This window comes from Cyprinodon tularosa, unplaced genomic scaffold (assembly GCF_016077235.1).
Source record: "Cyprinodon tularosa strain WSP-4 unplaced genomic scaffold, ASM1607723v1 ctg447, whole genome shotgun sequence".
NCBI lineage: Eukaryota > Metazoa > Chordata > Actinopteri > Cyprinodontiformes > Cyprinodontidae > Cyprinodon > Cyprinodon tularosa.
In genome coordinates, this window is record NW_024039171.1 from 175,417 (window position 1) to 193,132 (window position 17,716).

General features: G+C 43.0%; 1 protein-coding gene across 3 annotated transcripts in view; it reads right to left on the minus strand.

Moving 5' to 3' along the window:
• Positions 1 to 14,249, minus strand: part of LOC119793254 (transcription factor ETV6-like) — a 50,081-nt gene extending 35,832 nt beyond the window's left edge. Inside the window, exons 1-2 of one of the 3 annotated variants that reach the window (XM_038300335.1) lie at positions 14,054 to 14,249; positions 10,054 to 10,180 (exon numbers count right to left, since the gene is read on the minus strand). In XM_038300335.1, the coding sequence (XP_038156263.1) occupies positions 10,054 to 10,180; positions 14,054 to 14,095 (169 nt within the window). In that variant the 5' untranslated portion in view covers positions 14,096 to 14,249. Of the gene's footprint in view, positions 1 to 10,053; positions 10,184 to 13,817; positions 13,953 to 14,053 lie in introns of those variants that run through there. The other 2 variants (XM_038300333.1, XM_038300336.1) reach the window with 2 other exon arrangements.
• Between the last annotated feature and the right edge of the window lie 3,467 nt (positions 14,250 to 17,716).

Sequence of the window (17,716 nt, forward strand, 5' to 3'; positions counted from 1 at the left end):
TTTTTAAACCTTGTCCTGCTCCTCCCTATTGCTGTTCCCTTTCTTGGAAAAGCAGCGTAGCCTCAGGTGGCTCCCGCTCAGGCATGCCCAGCGGACGTGACCCATCACGCAAACTTTGCCAAAACGCCTTTCTGAACACAAAACCTTTAAAGTCTTCTCCACTAAATCACTATTAAGACGCCTGCCGGCGCCGAGTTGTGGGATTTCCAGTTTGATGAGGAAATAATATCTCTTCTTTTTCAGCTGCTTTTGATCATTTCTTCTCTTCAAAGTGTCAACAAAAAAAAACAAAAAAAAAACTGTCCTTGAAGAAGTTCTTTGTTATGCAGAAGACTGTGGGTGGTCTGTTCGTCGTTTTCCTCAATCCACACAAACAAATCAAACACACATCACTTCCAGCGTGGCGGCAGACAGCCGCCGGATCCAAACGGACATTTAACGGGAGGGAGAGCGTTTGCAGATTCTGCAGCCTGAGTTGCATTTCCTATAAAAGCATTCAGTCACAGCAGCAGTGTGTGTGTGTGTGTGTGTGTGTGGGGGGGGGGGGGGTGATGCTTTGCAGAAAGCCCACCACCCCCACGTCAGAAGCACCATGTGGAGTGGGCCGCGAACAGGAAGAGAAGGGTTGCGCTCAGCTTCGTTAGATGGTGTGTGAGAACAGTTTCCCTTTCAGAGGAGAGAAAAAAAAAGTTCACACACACACACACACACACACACACACATAACAACAACAACATTTATTCAGGAAGCAACGTCTGCCCACTCAGGAAATTCCTGAGGACAGAGCTGCTTCCAGGGGCCGGAAATTTCCCCCTCAGAGAAACAGCAACACACACCACTTACTAACCACGCAATCCCCCCCCCCTCCGCTAACACGCCATAAAGAAGCAGAAAGGCCAAAGGAAGCAGTGAGAGATAAACACTACATACCTACTGTACCTCTGGCTCTGCAGAGACAGAAGATTCACTGGCATGTATTCATGTATTCATCCATTCATCCGCCCCCTCAGAGGTAGATCAGAGCAGGCCCAGCTGTGAGACCCCCCCCCACACACACACACACACACAGACAAACTAAAGAAACTACACAGCCTTGTTTCCATGGACTCTAAAGGCCAATTTATACTTCTGACGCACAGCCTCTGCAACCATCATCTGCCCCCCCCCCCTACGCAGAGCTTCTGCATCCGTCGTCACGCACCTAAAGAAAATCCTGACTAAACGTCGGATGGTGGAAACCCGCGCAGACCTCGAGCGGAAGTGCGTAGACAAAAAGCAGCTGTGATTGGTCCTTGCTATTTCCGGCTGTCTGTGTGGTCGTCCTTGTCGTTTCGTTGCCGGGGCGCGCCATTTTTAAAAACCGAGGAGTAATAACAACGGATAACTACGAAGAGAGGTTGATCGAAGAGGTTCAGAAGTTCAACCACCGGTACGATGCCTCAGACATGTTGTTTTGGAATGTAAACACTCCCGCCAGCGCCGCCGAAGAAGATCTCCTGACCATCTGGCAAAGTTCTTGCGAATAGACTCCCCCTAGTGCTTTGGCAGGAAACTGCTGTGCATCCCTAGAAATTCCAGACCGACGGTGAAGAAGCAAACCAGCAGAACTGGTTCGCGACCAGAATAAAGTAAAGAGAAAACAAACCATTTGATGTCATTTTGATGCAGTCCTACACTCATTAAAGCTAGCTGCTGTATATTTTATTCATATTTGCTAGATTGCTTAAAATCCTCAATAATTTACTAAGTGAATAATCTTTGTCCAGATAAGATACAATTCCCATGATATACCTCGTGTTAACTACTCAGAAATGCTGGCTTAGATCCGTCCGGCTCCGCTGCTCTTAGCGCAGTGAATAGGTGGGCTGCTGCAAAAATACGGACTGGACCTGAACCTGGCATTTCCTCCTGTGTTAAGGCCTGGATTCCCTCCTCCAGCAGTGCGTCGCAGGTATGTTTGATTCATGTCCAATATTGAAGCGTGGTCTGCGCCATGTTATTCCACGCCACAACTCCAGAGGGCCAATCAGGAACTCGCTGTGGGTCTAGATACGGCCGAGGCGGTGAGGAAGTGGAGGCAAGTTTGTGTGACAACGGAGGGACATGAGGGCCAAAAAGAGCGGGGATCCAGGTGGAAAAAGGGTCCCAGCGTTCTCGCGCATCTCGCTCTGCTAGCTGCTCCATCTTCAGTCGTTTTCCACAATGGCGGTCAGACAAACAGAACAAGCCGGTAAGGAAACAAACAGGAAATACGCATAGAGTAGAGCGGATGTAGATCTGACCAATCAGAGGCCTCCTGTCTGCGGCACTGTCTGCAATTTTTTACACCTGGTGTCTGAGCATAAATCAGCGTTTATTCCTTTCTTAACTCGTCTGGTGAAACGAGGGCTGCAGTTAACGATCATTTAGAAAATCAATTAATCTGCTGATTATTTTTCCAATTAATTGATTAATAATTAGATTTTTTATTTTTTATGAAATTAAATCAAGTGAAACTGAAACTTTTCCGCTTAAGGAGTGCTGTATAGAGTATAATGACAGATTTTTTTTATCTTAAATGCAAAATATTTACTCTGAGTCTGTCTGTCAGATAAAGGCGTGTTTTAGAGTCTCTATACTCCAGTTAACGATGAATCATTACTAAATTAGTTCAATAACTGATCAATCTGATTTCTCTGATTGGTTGTTTCAGCGATAGGTCAAACGTTTTTACTCCACACACTTTTTTTTCGAAACCATTTTTTTAAAACCAAAGCTTGGCGTTCTGCTGGAGTGAAACTTCACAACAACTAGGTGTAGGTAAAAAAAAATAAAATATCAATTTATTCTCCCAAATATCGCAATATTTCCATATTTAATATATTATTTTTAGGATTTCTAGTGGATTATAAATACTAATATTACAACACTTCGTTGTTATCGATACAAAATAAAATACCAGAATCGAGATATTTCATTTGACGATATTTGAACGAATTGCAAAAACTAATAAGATTTTTCTGGAGAAAATCTTGGTTTCGATTCATATTTAAATTGGAATCGATTTTCGATTGAGCTGGGAAAACAAACGACGAAGAATTTAAGGCATGATAAAAAATAAATACTTGGAAAAACTGACCCTTTTATAAATATCCCACCTTTAGTTTAAAAAATAAGCCATTAAACTAAAATTAATTCCACCAAATTGTTTAGAATTTGATCAATTCTCTGTTGGAACAAACAGTAGATAAATATGAATAAATTATTCTGACAATTTAGATATTTTTTATCCTTTCAAACATAAATAATTTTAATTTATTATCATGAAGATGGATTAAAAAATGTTTCTTTAGTTGGAAATTTATCAGGATGACGATATTGAATGAACCACCAGAGATTATCGACACCTGAGTGAAACGCCGATATTTATTTAAATAAAAACTGGAATAATTATGAGAAATAAAAAATGAAAAAAACTCTTTTAACTTTAGTTGAATTTTCCTGTAATGTGCTAAAAAATAAAAAATCCATCTTCAGTTCCACAATGACTCGACGTCCTTTTCTGTTTTTTTTATATTTTCATCACAAGATAAAAACACGAAAAGTAGATTTTCCGTTCCTGTTATTTTCAGATTCCAGATCCGTATGGTGATGCTGCACACTGCTGGCCAGCTGGCTGAAAGAGGGCTGTTTACACCAGAGAACAGATAAGAATATAATGCGTAAAAATGAAGGATTTGTTATTCTTTTTTTTCCGAGAAGCAGGTAAAACAACGGGTCACTATTTTAAATAAAAACAATAAAAAATTACATTTTATTGTACTTTTATTCTGTGGCGTTTTTTTTCTTCGGTGTTGGGTCAGAATCGGCCAAAAAGACTAAATTGTTTGAGGTTTAGTTGGAGGAAAGAAAAAACTCCACCTGGGTTAATAATGAATTTATATCAGTTTGTTAGATTTAAAACATTTGAACATGAAGGAAATAATGGAGGCTTTAATGCTGCGGTTGTTCAGGAAGGAGCGGCGTTCTGATGCCGCCGCAGCGTTCTGATGCCGCCGCAGCGTTCTGATGCCGGCGCAGCGTTCTGATGCCGGCGCAGCGTTCTGATGCCGCCGCAGCGTTCTGATGCCGGCGCAGCGTTCTGATGCCGGCGCAGCGTTCTGATGCCGCCGCAGCGTTCTGATGCCGCCGCAGCGTTCTGATGCCGCCGCAGCGTTCTGATGCCGCCGCAGCGTTCTGATGCCGGCGCAGCGTTCTGATGCCGGCGCAGCGTTCTGATGCCGGCGCAGCGTTCTGATGCCGGCGCAGCGTTCTGATGCCGCCGCAGCGTTCTGATGCCGGCGCAGCGTTCTGATGCCGCCGCAGCGTTCTGATGCCGCCGCAGCGTTCTGATGCCGCCGCAGCGTTCTGATGCCGCCGCAGCGTTCTGATGCCGCCGCAGCGTTCTGATGCCATCGCAGCGTTCTGATGCCGGCGCAGCGTTCTGATGCCGCCGCAGCGTTCTGATGCCGCCGCAGCGTTCTGATGCCGCCGCAGCGTTCTGATGCCGCCGCAGCGTTCTGATGCCGGCGCAGCGTTCTGATGCCGCCGCAGCGTTCTGATGCCGGCGCAGCGTTCTGATGCCGGCGCAGCGTTCTGATGCCGGCGCAGCGTTCTGATGCCGGCGCAGCGTTCTGATGCCGCCGCAGCGTTCTGATGCCATCGCAGCGTTCTGATGCCGGCGCAGCGTTCTGATGCCGGCGCAGCGTTCTGATGCCGGCGCAGCGTTCTGATGCCGCCGCAGCGTTCTGATGCCGGCGCAGCGTTCTGATGCCGGCGCAGCGTTCTGATGCCGGCGCAGCGTTCTGATGCCGGCGCAGCGTTCTGATGCCGCCGCAGCGTTCTGATGCCATCGCAGCGTTCTGATGCCGGCGCAGCGTTCTGATGCCGGCGCAGCGTTCTGATGCCGGCGCAGCGTTCTGATGCCGCCGCAGCGTTCTGATGCCATCGCAGCGTTCTGATGCCGGCGCAGCGTTCTGATGCCGGCGCAGCGTTCTGATGCCGGCGCAGCGTTCTGATGCCGGCGCAGCGTTCTGATGCCGGCGCAGCGTTCTGATGCCATCGCAGCGTTCTGATGCCGGCGCAGCGTTCTGATGCCGCCGCAGCGTTCTGATGCCATCGCAGCGTTCTGATGCCGGCGCAGCGTTCTGATGCCGGCGCAGCGTTCTGATGCCGGCGCAGCGTTCTGATGCCGGCGCAGCGTTCTGATGCCGGCGCAGCGTTCTGATGCCATCGCAGCGTTCTGATGCCGGCGCAGCGTTCTGATGCCGGCGCAGCGTTCTGATGCCGGCGCAGCGTTCTGATGCCATCGCAGCGTTCTGATGCCGGCGCAGCGTTCTGATGCCGCCGCAGCGTTCTGATGCCGCCGCAGCGTTCTGATGCCGGCGCAGCGTTCTGATGCCGCCGCAGCGTTCTGATGCCGGCGCAGCGTTCTGATGCCGCCGCAGCGTTCTGATGCCGCCGCAGCGTTCTGATGCCGCCGCAGCGTTCTGATGCCGGCGCAGCGTTCTGATGCCGCCGCAGCGTTCTGATGCCGGCGCAGCGTTCTGATGCCGCCGCAGCGTTCCAGCGACTCAAACATCCAGCCTGGCAGCATTCTTCAGTCAGCGCAGCAGAGCAGCAGAGCTGCGACGCTCCGATCTAATCCACTTCCTCCCCAGGAAATGGAGAAGGCGGATTTCTGCCCACACTGCAATTTCCTCCCTCATTCTTTTTCTTCTGTCTTTTTTCTTTCACCCCCCCCCCTCCCTCTCATCTTCTATCTTTTCTGCTTCCCCTCCACCCTGAGCTGCCCTCAGGATCCTCGCTCGCTCAGAGCTTCTTGCTTTGTGTTGTTTACAGAGAAAAGCAGAGAAAGGACGAGCAGAGGTGTTCTGGATCAGCTGAGAAGGAGACAAACCGCCTTCTGTTTGAGCGAGGAGCCTCCAGGCCAACTAAGGCGGCTCATTTTGCAAACAAAGCAGGACTTCCAACAGTCTGCGGACGCGAGCCGAGCTGACCCGTCGGCTCAAACCGGCAGGAAGCCCGACGCGGACCTGTTGAGCGTTCTTCCTTTTTCTGCAACAATGCAAAAGAGGAAGTGCGCGGAGGGAGTTTCCTGCTCGACTCATCCAGCTTCAGCCGGTCCAACGCCCCGCAGAAAGCCCTGAACTTCACACTCTTTAGAAGAAAACAGACCAAACGGGTTAAACATTGACAGGTGCGCGGATGGAGCGGCTCTGGTTACTCTTTGAACGGTTAGATTATCTGCTGGCCGCCCTCCAGCCTCGCCTCCCCTTTGATTGGGTCAGACACCAATGACCCACATGCAGCCAAACCAGGCTGAAAGACAAGACCGCTGCAGCTGGAGGCTCAGCCAGGTTAGGGAGACAGCTTTAATGAAACCATTAAAAAAACAGGTTAAATACTTCGGTTGGTATTTATGGCTTCCACTCCCATCTAGGTGTTCATAACCAGAACCATTAAAACCTTTAATCCATCAAACTCTCTGCTTAACTATTAATCTGACAGCCTCCTCTAGAACATAAGACCATGAAAAATATTATTTCATATTGTTTTTTTTTTGAGTCTGGGGCTAGTATTTGATAAGACAGACTGCAAAAAGTAATGAAGACGACCACAAAAATGAGAAATCTCCTGTCCAGGGGTGATGCTGAGAAACTAGTCCATGCATTTGTTGTTTCAAGGCTGGACTATTGTAATTCTTTACTATCAGGAAGTCCAATAACTGTAGTTAAAAGCCTTCAGCTGATCCAAAATGCTGCAGCCAGAGTTCTGATGAAAATGAAAAAGAGAGATCATATCTCTCCTATCCTGGCTTCTCTTGGGAATGGGAGGCAGATCTTTTAGTTCTCAGGCTCCTCTCCTGTGGAACCAACTACCAGTTTTAGTCCGTGAGGCAGACACCCTGTCTACTTTTAAGGCTAGGCTTAAAACTTTCATTTTTGATAAAGCTTATAGTTAGAGTGGCTCAGGTTATCCTGAGCTATCTCTATAGTTCTGCTGCTATAGGCTTAGACTGCTGGAGGACATAGGGACCCCTTTTTCATAATTCTGCTTCATTCTATCTCTATTCTCCCACTCTGCAGAATCTATTAGTTCAATCTCTAACGTTCTGCTCTCTCTGCTTTTTCTCATAGTAGCTTCATCTGGTCTGTTCCTGTTTGGCTGTGACTCCATCCTGGAGAGAAATATCAGCTGTGCTGCTGCCATCAACACCTTTGTTTCTAGATGCTGGAGCTTGGCCTGTTTTCCAGTGTAGTCCTGTTTCTCTGACTGTGACTAACTGGATGTGCTCTCTTCATCCTCTGACATGGGAGCTGGCTCGGAGCTCGTCTGCCTGGCTGTGTGTTTCCTGGACGGGGCCGCCTGTGGAGCTGGTTGACAGTTGCCTTTTGTATCTATGATTCTTTTTCTATGTCTGCTTCTGTCTCCTTGAACCCCAGTGGGCCTCAGCAGATGGCCGCTCACACTGAGCCTGGTTCTGCTGGAGGTTTCTTCCTGTTCAAACGGAGTTTTTCCTCTCCACTGTCGCTACAAGCATGCTTAGTGTGAGGGATTGCTGAAGAGTCAATGAGTCGATGCAATCAGCTGGTTTTCCTTAGATAGAAAACTGAATCAGTCTGACTGGATGATCTGGATGAATTGCTTCTATAAAGAGACCTGAGATGACACACTGTGAATTGGTGCTATAGAAATAAACTGAATAGAACTTAACTCACAAAGCATATTTGGAAATGTTAATTCAACTCTTATGGAGTTAAGTTCAACACTTTTAAAGTGTTAATATTGTTCAACACTAGATAGAGCTAAAATAACAGTTAACATTGTGAGAGAGTTGGAACAACAGACTGAATAGTTTAAATTCAACATTTATCACGGTTTAACCCGTTAACACTACTGTGTCCAAAGTTTACACCACTGACCAGAGTTAACACTTAACAGTAGGGATGCACGATATTGGGATTTTGGCCGATATCCAATATTTAAAACTCATGTAGCCGATAACCAATATCGATATCGATGTTAAAGCTGGACAAAAATAAGTAGTCATTGAAAATAGCAGTTTTGTTATCCATTTCTGACACTTTGAAAAATAATATACTCAAATATATTTTCATAGGCTGATATCAAATGGATTTTTAAAAACGCGGTATCGATCTATTTTACTTTCAAAATCTGGTGAAATTTCATCGTTCTGTTACAAACTCTCGTGATATTTTGCAAATTTTTGTGAGATTTTGTTAGTAAAATAGATCGATACCGCGTCAATATATCAACATATAAAAGTATGGCAACATTTGGTGAATTTTCGGGGGATTTCGTAGCATAACGATGACTTATAGCAATATTTCATTAGTAAAAGAGATTGATATGGTGTTTTTAAATGGCAATATATCAGCATATGAAGATATTTTTGGTTTTTAAGTCTGTAAAAAAGAAGTTTTTGAGGAAGAAGAAGTAGTATTTTTTATTTATTTATTTTTTAGACTTTAGAAATTCAGAAGCTGATTAAATATCGGTGGGGTGGCCGATGTCCGATATTCAGTTTTAAGGCCGATACCGATAGGGGGGCGATTATATGCATCCCTACTTAACAGGACAAATATAGCAGAGTATCATCAGCATAACTGACAAATTCACCTTATGCTTCTGATATATTGTAGCCACAGCTGCTCTGGGGCACGCTAACAGAAGCAAAGCTGCTGTAAACGGGTCCTCTGAGCACCATCAGCTCCTCTCTGATCAGATCAGGTCTCTTGCCCAAGGGCACAACATATGAGCTTGGATTAGAACCTGCAACACCCTCCGGTTACAGGACCAACTTCTGCATCTTACACCACTAATGATGTCATTAGCACATGTTTTTTTTTGACGTAGGAATCCACAGAAAAGTTTGCGTTCTAATTCAACACTTAACAGCCGCGTTTCCATCCAAGGACGACGCAAATTTTTTAAAAATCGAACAAATGAAAGTGCGACTTATGGACATTTCCATCCACTAGAGAGAATTAATGAAGCCATCCAAAGCAATATGACGACACACCTGGCTGGAAGCTAGCTAGCTAGCACGGGGTACAGATCGGCAATGGACCGGAGTTTTAACAAAATGCGTGGTAATGGGGAAGGTTTTACTGACAGCTAATATTAGCGATGGCTAATAGCGAAGCGTGATCCGACGCCAGCAGCAGCAGAAACGCGTCATCGATCATGTCAGGTTAATAACCGGGACGTCGGAGCTTATTCAAAAAATTCAGACTAAATTTGGTATATTAAAAAAAAAAATACAATAAAAAGGTTGTCAGAAAGACGTGCGGAGTTGCTTATATTCAACTGAGTGGATTAAACAGCAACTCTAAAAGAACTAAAGAATCCGAGCAAAGAAGCGTTGAATTAGCGCCATATTTTAAACATACAACAAACAAACATTAGATTTTTCTTTGCAGCGGCTGTGGAGCGAAATCTAACTGGAAAAATATGGAAAAAACTGAATCCTGTCCCCAAACATCTGCTGATGCCTTTCCACTCACACCGCTACTGTTTTAACCGCAGTTTCTCAAACTACGGATGTACAAAACAACAATCAAGGACATCAGTGTGTGTGTGTGTGTGTGTGGGGTGTTCTGCAGTGAACGGGTTGAACTAAAACATGCAGAAACAAAGACGAATGAGTACTACACGTTCTGACGCCTACGCACGCCGCCCGCCGCCTCGCTTCTCCTCTCTACCTAAGAATCCAACTGTTCCCTCTACTTTTACTGACAGATTAACAATCTGGTTTATATGTTTAATAATCTAATGTTTAAATGATCAGTTGTTTGCTTTTCATTCTGCAGAAGCTCCAACTATGTCAGCAGGAGAATCCCCCCCACACACACAGGGTGACTGATTTATCAATGAGAAAAAGAGATTAAATAGATTTAAAGGGGAAAAAAAGGAGGAAGAAGAAAACAGAGTGTCCTTTTTCAGATGACCGATTGATCGATCCGTGTGTGGGAGAGTCACCGGTCATCTGTGTGTGTTTTTATGACTCACGCAGGTGCGCGGGCAGCCTGGCAGGCTCGTCCTCCATTCGGCCGGCCGGCCTGGCGGCGGGAGCATGGACGGGGGAGGAAGTGGAGTTTGGCAGCAGGTTGGCGGAAGGACTGAAAGAGCTCCTCTCCTGCTATGAATAGACACAGAGACACAAAGCATGGCTCACAAAGCTCCCAGAGATGCACCGGCCCTGAACCCAAACAGCCACCCCGCCTCTGCTCACCTCGCCGCGCTGTGCCGCGCTCCCGTAGCAACCGCTGCATCTACAGGAAAATCGGCCCCTAATAAACCGATCGGCGGCCCTGTTGAGTCATCAACCGGCTTCTGGAGGCTTTTATTCACAGCGTGCCACACATGCTTTAGCACATTGCCGGGCAATAAGGTTGAGCTCTGGCAGACAGGATGGGACTGAAACACTTTGTTTGACCCTCAGTAACTTTCAGCACAAACCTTTTCATTTTATTTCTTTCCATTTTTATAAGAACGTCGACTTCTATTACATTTAGATGAATTACGGTATTTAAAGTTCTTTAAATGAGTCAAATAAGATCTGAAATGACCAGACGTCCAACCAGGAACACATTTATCACTCCTTAAAAAACCTAAATAAACCGTTTCAATAAACGATGTTATTCAAACGCCATGTTTATTCTGTATGATCAATAAATACAAGACAGTGAGACTAAAAGATGGACGAATGGAAACCAAATTAATTTCTTCTACATCTAACCAGCTGGCTGTTATTAAACACATGTATAACTAATTTGTTTTAATTAGTGCTAAAATTATTAACTGGATTATTTGATTAATGAAAAAAGTTAGCTATCATACGCCAATCGAAGTGAATCGTCACTATAAGCCACGGCCACTTTTATTTATTTTTTTCATATAAACTGGAAATGTACATATATCAGCTGCTGATATCTACTGAACTGTCTCCACCAAACCTGTAGGGGGAGCTCTACATTTAGCCCCTGGAGTAGGGAGGAAGAAGAATGCTAGCTCCTGTTAGCTTGTTAGCTAGCTGCAGTAAGAGCTTCTATTTAAAGATGGAACTTCATCAGCTTTTTATTTCAGCTCTGCAGGCGATGAACTCGGCCTCTTCATTAGTTCGGCAGCTTTAATGCAGCAAATAAATGTCAAAATGTGCAAATTCTAGATGTTTTTCCATCTTGCCTGCTGCTAGCATGCTGTGCTAAATGAAAATGTGTCTCTTATTCTTTCATTTCCAACTTGTCGCTCTGACGGTTAGGAAAAATCCACAGAAAAGCTGCACCTTCTTATAAGCCACACGGTTCAACACGTAGGAAAAAGGAGGTGGCTTATAGTCCGGAAAATACGGTAATAGAATGTCGCATTTAAATATGTACAAGCACTTAGAAACATACAACCTAAAATAGATTAGTCTGAGAATAAATTCTCTCTTTTTGAAAAAACTTTGAGGATTTAGAAAGAGAAAAAAACCTTGGGTATTGGAAAAAAAATCTTGATTTTTGACGTCCTAATAACTTCTAATATCGCTTTTTAAAAACTACTTAAAAAAAATAATTACCGAATGAATAATATCTTCTAATCAGTAAAATGCACTTGCTTTTTTATCTCTAAATTTAATTTTGATATTAGTTGAGTCGTATAGCGTAATATATCTTGATAATGCAATACTGTGCTCATTTCGTATCGTGAACCAAGTATCGCGATAGGTATTGTATCGCAATACTCTTGCCAATACTCAACCAAAATAATTTCAGAATTTAGAAATCTTTATTTACTAAAAATATCTCTTTCAAAAGATAATGGCTTATTAAAATAATTGCTAGGGCGCAGTCCGGGTGTTGCTGTTGGTTGATGTGTTTATATTAGACGCGTTTAGGTAACATTTTCCTATTTATTGTGTAAATAAGGGAAGAAGAAACTATTTTGGCATCAGAAATGACCATGTTTAGTGTCACTAGCTTAATGGTTTTCCATTTATTGGCAGGTATAAAGTCTCCTTTAAATGTTAAAGGTATATAAACCTTTTATAGCTCCAGCCTCACAGCGCTGCATCAGAAACTAACCATTCATTTTTGATTGATTAATAATCGAAGGGCAAAAGGCTCATTAAAGAAGATGGAATACAGAAGCCAGTTAAGGATTTCCGCATAGAGCAAACATGGTTTTATTTATTTATTTTTTCCAGTTTTGGCCTAAATGCTGCTGAGAGGGTTGCTCTTTAAGCTAATGGCATCTATCATCCATTTAAGTAATAAAAAAAGACCAATTGATGAGCCAAATATCATATTTGGACTTGATGAAATCGGGTCGGTCATCGGAATGTAAAACTCTGACAGAATAAATGAAGAGAACTCCCCCGGTTTCCCAAAGATTCCTTTTCCTGGCCTCCTGAAGGTTAAAAACGTTTGATTGATGCATCAATCGAGATCATTTCTGGAATTTCATTTTCCATTAAAGCAAAGTTCATCCGATAACCTGCAGCTCAGGATTTTAAGTGTTTTCCATCTCTAAAATCAATGCAGACTGGAATCTGCAGGTCAGAGGAAACCTGGAGCGTTAGAGTGAGAACTTTCACTTCCTGGGTCACATTTAGTTCTCTCTGTTCCTGCATCTTTAAAGAATTAGACTCATGTACCAACAACAGAAACTCAGCATAAGATTACAGATTAGCTTTAATGGATTAACCCTAAACATGAAGTCAATTATTCCCACTGTGGGGTTATTTCTAATAAAGAAAATACTCCATCTTTGCATAAAAGATGGATCACTAGTTGATGCTAGAAGAAGAACCATGTTTTTTTCTTCCTTAAGCGTTGCCTTCAGGTTCCAGCCTCCTGTCACCATTCAGCTTCTGACCTCCAGCATGTAGCAGGAATTTCCTGTGGAAGCCGAGCAATAATCTCTCAGTCTCCCATTTCCTCCTTTCAGGAAATAAAAATTAAAATCTCTTAGCTGGTTTAGCCGTCAGGCTGCTGGTTAAGGTTTAATAGACGGGGCTGCAGTGAAAAACAGCAATACTGGACTTTATCTGATGGCTTCTCCGCTTCAGTCAGACAGAACTGCACCGATCACTCCTTTCTGGGCCAAAACCGGCTTCTTTTAAACAAGCAAAACCTTAAAAAAGCAGGTTTATCATGAAGAGGAGAGCAGATCTACTATGGAAGAAGGTTGATGCATTTACTGTCTGAAAAGAACATAGGAGATCTCAGCGTTCATTAGTTTAATTGACTTTATTGAGAGGGAAATTGGCTGATTGTGCTCTAAGCTGTTCTACTTCCTGTAGGGGAGGGATAAACTGATCATATGATGTCATTTTAAAACCAAAACATTTCATCTCACTGGGACCAACCGACCCTGTCCTGCTAAAAAAAATCCCTATCAAAAAATCTAAATCAAACATAACAGATCTGATTTTCTGTTTCTAGGTCTGAAATGAATAAATATGTTTAATTAATAAATTCAAATAAAATGTCAATGATTATAATAAAATCTGCAGATTTGATGCCTTATAGGAACAAGTTAATTCAGTTTATCTACTTTAAAACGACGATGAAGGTAGATTATTCCCTGTCGTCATGGAAACGGTTTTTAAAAATTCATGTTTTGCACAAATGTGACTTTTATTCCTCGGAATAAAGCAGCTATTACAAGTTAATAGCTTGGCTGTTATTGTAATGTATAAAAAGATCGTTTGTTTATTTCTTAAATTTGTGTTTTTTAACAACTTTATCCATGTTTAAATATTAATAAAGACATAAACATTAGAATACCTCCTTAAAGTCCGTTTTCGGGCTAATCGGAGCAGTTGGCGCCTCTAAGCTTTAAAGCTTTTTTCTGTAAACAGTCACGACCTTTTCCCATCAACCGTCACCTGGATGAGCGCAGCGCGTGGAGCGCGTGGAGCCGCGAGCAACAGATGAGCGGAGCAGCGGGCGCGCGCCCCGCAGCGCGTGGGGGGGGTAGAAAGCAGCGGCGGAGTTCCTGCTGAGGAGCAGCTCGGTGTTACCTTGTTCCCGGCAGCAGCAGAAGCAGCGGAGGATTCGGACATGATCTCCCAGCTCTCCTTCCACTCTTCCGTCGTGCTTCCTCCCTCCCTCTGCTCTTCCTCTTTTCTTTCTTTCTCTCCGCCTGTCGCTTCTTTTGTCCCTCGCCTCTTTCCGTCGTGTGGAGGCGAACAGCTGCTCCTCCAGGAGCTGCTCCTCCGCTCCTCCTCACTGAGGAACAAGTTAGTTTTCTCCTGCTGCCCCCCCTCCTTCTGCCTGGACCCCCCCTCCTCTGGCTCCTTTCATGTAGCCGCCGCTGCGGGTCGGTCCATTTCAGCTGCTGGGGGGGAAACTTCTCTCTCTGCTCTCAGACTCTTTTCCTTCACATGTCGGCAGCGAAACGGTTAATAATCCCTTCCTGGAAGAGAGAGAGAGAGAGACTCCCCCCCCTCCTCTCTCTCCTCCTCCGGGTGTCTCTCTCTCATTGATCTGTGTAAAGCGGTGAAGTGACGTAGATTCCCAGAAACCAGCCTTAAACCCCCTCCCCTCCTGTTAAAGGGAAACCCGCGGCAGGAAATCGCGGCAGATCGCTCTGCAGACTGACTGCAGACCGACTGCAGACCATAAAGGCTGAAGCAGCTTTTATTAAATCAGAGCTGAAATCAAAGGCGTTTTTATTTAACAGCAGAATGAAGCTCCGGGCTTTAATTAGGCTGAGAGCAGAGGAAGCTTCACAGCAAGACTAACTAAACAACACTAAGCTGCTCATGTTTACTGTTGTTTTACAAATCAGATGCCTCCTGCTCCTCCTCCCCACAGCATGATACCGCCACCACCGTGGAAACACAGCTGCTGATTTCTCACTGTTCAAAGAGTTTTGCTGGAATTAATCCTGATAATTTTTCCTTTAATAAAGTATTGAAACACCATAAAAACAATAAAACAAGCAAATAACCAATCAAAATAAAATAAAAAACCAAACACCTACAGACAGACAAACATAATTGTCAAATCTAAATTCTATTGAATTATTTAAAAGAACTGTATTTTTACTATTTATTTTCAATTTAAAAACGCTTCCAAGTTGTATTTTTCATGTTTTAGTTCCCCAGTGCTGCTAAACAGAGCTAAACTTTTCTGCTCTATAGTTATAACTTAATAAACAGTTATTAGAGGTTTATACAGATAAGGAATTGCATTTGTTTAGTTTGTATCATAGAAAGGTTATTCTATCAAACTTTAAACTCATGTTTGATACGTTTTGTTGCAAATTTCTAACTACATGTGAAGGAATATCAAAGTTCTTCCTGTAATTATGTAAAATAAATCTTTAAAATTACTTTTCCTTCTCATTTTACATGAATCTTCGGCTTTGCTGCAAATTATATATTTGTCTTTTATTTAATGTACCAAATATTCCATCGTATATTCAGTTTGTAAATTAATACGATCATCCTGATAATTATATCATTAATGGATGAATAATGACTAATTAAATCTGTGTAGGAGCAGCAGATCAAACAGGGATAGATAAATAAAGCAGCTTCATTAAAGAAAAAACACACAAAGATTATGTTTTAATTACCTGGATGGAGGGAAAATAAGAGATTCAGACAAAGATAATATCTACTTTATAAAAAGCTGAGCTAAAGGACAACATGATTTTTTTTTATATTGCTGTCATACTTTTGGGTGCGGTGACAGATAGATAGTAAAATGTAGGTCTATAGAAAATAGATAAATAAATAAAGGAGTGAGGATAAATATTCCCACCTATTAAAACATGACTGCTGCACCTCTGATGTCCACTAGATGTCACCGCTGTCTGATTTATTGAATTGAACGTTGGCTAGTTTCTTGACATTACATCAAAAAAAGGCCTTTCTTGTTGATTTAAGTCTTTTTTTTGTTGTCATTTTCAAAGCTAAACTTACATACTTACGCATTAAATATTGTGGAGATCGGAGAAGCGTGATTTTATTGTACCAACAGATAAAAAGCAGTGTTCACTGCCGACTGAGTTCATTTAGGGTGGATTGGAAAACATATAAAGGTCTTTCCTTCTTTCTAATATTTTCATCACAAATGTGTATTTTTATGTGCAACATAAAGGTAAATAAAGCCTATTTGGAGGCAATATGGATTAAAATAAGATCAGCAACTTCTTCTTTTATTTTCTCTTTTGTCTCAACTTTAAATGACTATTACTCTAAAACCTTTTTTCTTAACATTCTTTTTGTGTTTTTCTGAATTCCAATCGAGCTAAACCAAAGAATCGAAACCCACGGTGAGCTAGAACGCTGGTTACCAAAGTTTTGGTCCTTTTGATCAACCATGGAGTCTTCAATTCCTCAACAGAAATTAAACGTAATAAAAAAAAATATGTTGCATTGTTTAAAGTTATAAAATCACTTAAAAATGGATGAAACCAACACATATGGTTGTTGATACTGTTTGTAATAAGATGACGTCCATGTTTAATTGATTTAGTGGAAATGTTTGTGTTGCACACTTAATAAATAATCAGTGTGGTGTTGCGCAGGTTCTTTTATTTTGACAATTGCTGTGGAAACATGAGAGCGACAGTGAGCGCCTTCACTGACCAGCCGTTGCTACGCTTAACTGCCGTTGGCTCGCTCACAAATAAATATTTACGACATAAGTCAAAGAACAAATATTTACAATACAAGTCAAATAATTAACTACACACTTCCACATATATACCTCGCTAGTCCGCCCTAGCCCACCTTCTCCACAAGAGACATAAACAGCAGCGCTAATTGACATTTACCTGTGGAAACATGAGAGCGACAGTGAGCGCCTTCACTGACCAGCCGTTGCTACGCTTAACTGCCGTTGGCTCGCTGAGTCAGGAGTGCTGCTCACCGTGCTCCATGTGCCCCCTGGTGGCGAAGCGTTGTCACTGCAGTCCAGTGCATCTCAGTAAGATAAGTGGAGCTTAAGAGCACAGCCAGGATAAGAAAAATGGAAGCCAATAAACAACAGAAAAGGGAGGGGGTGTAATTACATCTGATGTCCATTCTCTCACATTTGTATGCTTTGCCAATATTCAGGGAAACTCTGAGTTAGAAAGCTGCCTATCCATCTAAGAACAAAAAAATATAACAACATTTAAACCAGTTAACATACATAAACCGTAGCATTTTTCACTGTAAATTTACAATAATTCTATGACTTTGACAGTAATGATTGCAGCAAAATGCTGTCAAATGCACTCACAGCAATCTACTGTAATTTAGTATCTGTTATGTTATAATACATGACAGGAGAATTGCAGCATTTTGCTATAAATCATTACAATAAGGCCCTCCACCTCCACAGGGGGCAGTCTGAAAATAATTTGCTGTGAATTTACAGGATAAATAAATTAGTAAAAGTAATGCAAATTAATTAATCCTCTCCCACTTCACCCTTAGGGTCACAGTGGGGCTGGGACATTTCTCCAGTAGTCACTGAAACATTAGCCTAATAATTCCTCAGTTAGCGGTTTATCTCCATCAGTCCAAGGCAGCTCTAAACTAACAGGTTTTAAACCCTGACCTCAAAAATCTCAGGCTTTCGGCTCTTTTCCAGTCTGCTGGGAGTTTGATCCAGATCAGTACAGCTTAGAAGCTGCTTCTCCATGTTTGGTTTTAGTTCTGGGTGGACAGAGGAGGCTGGAACTA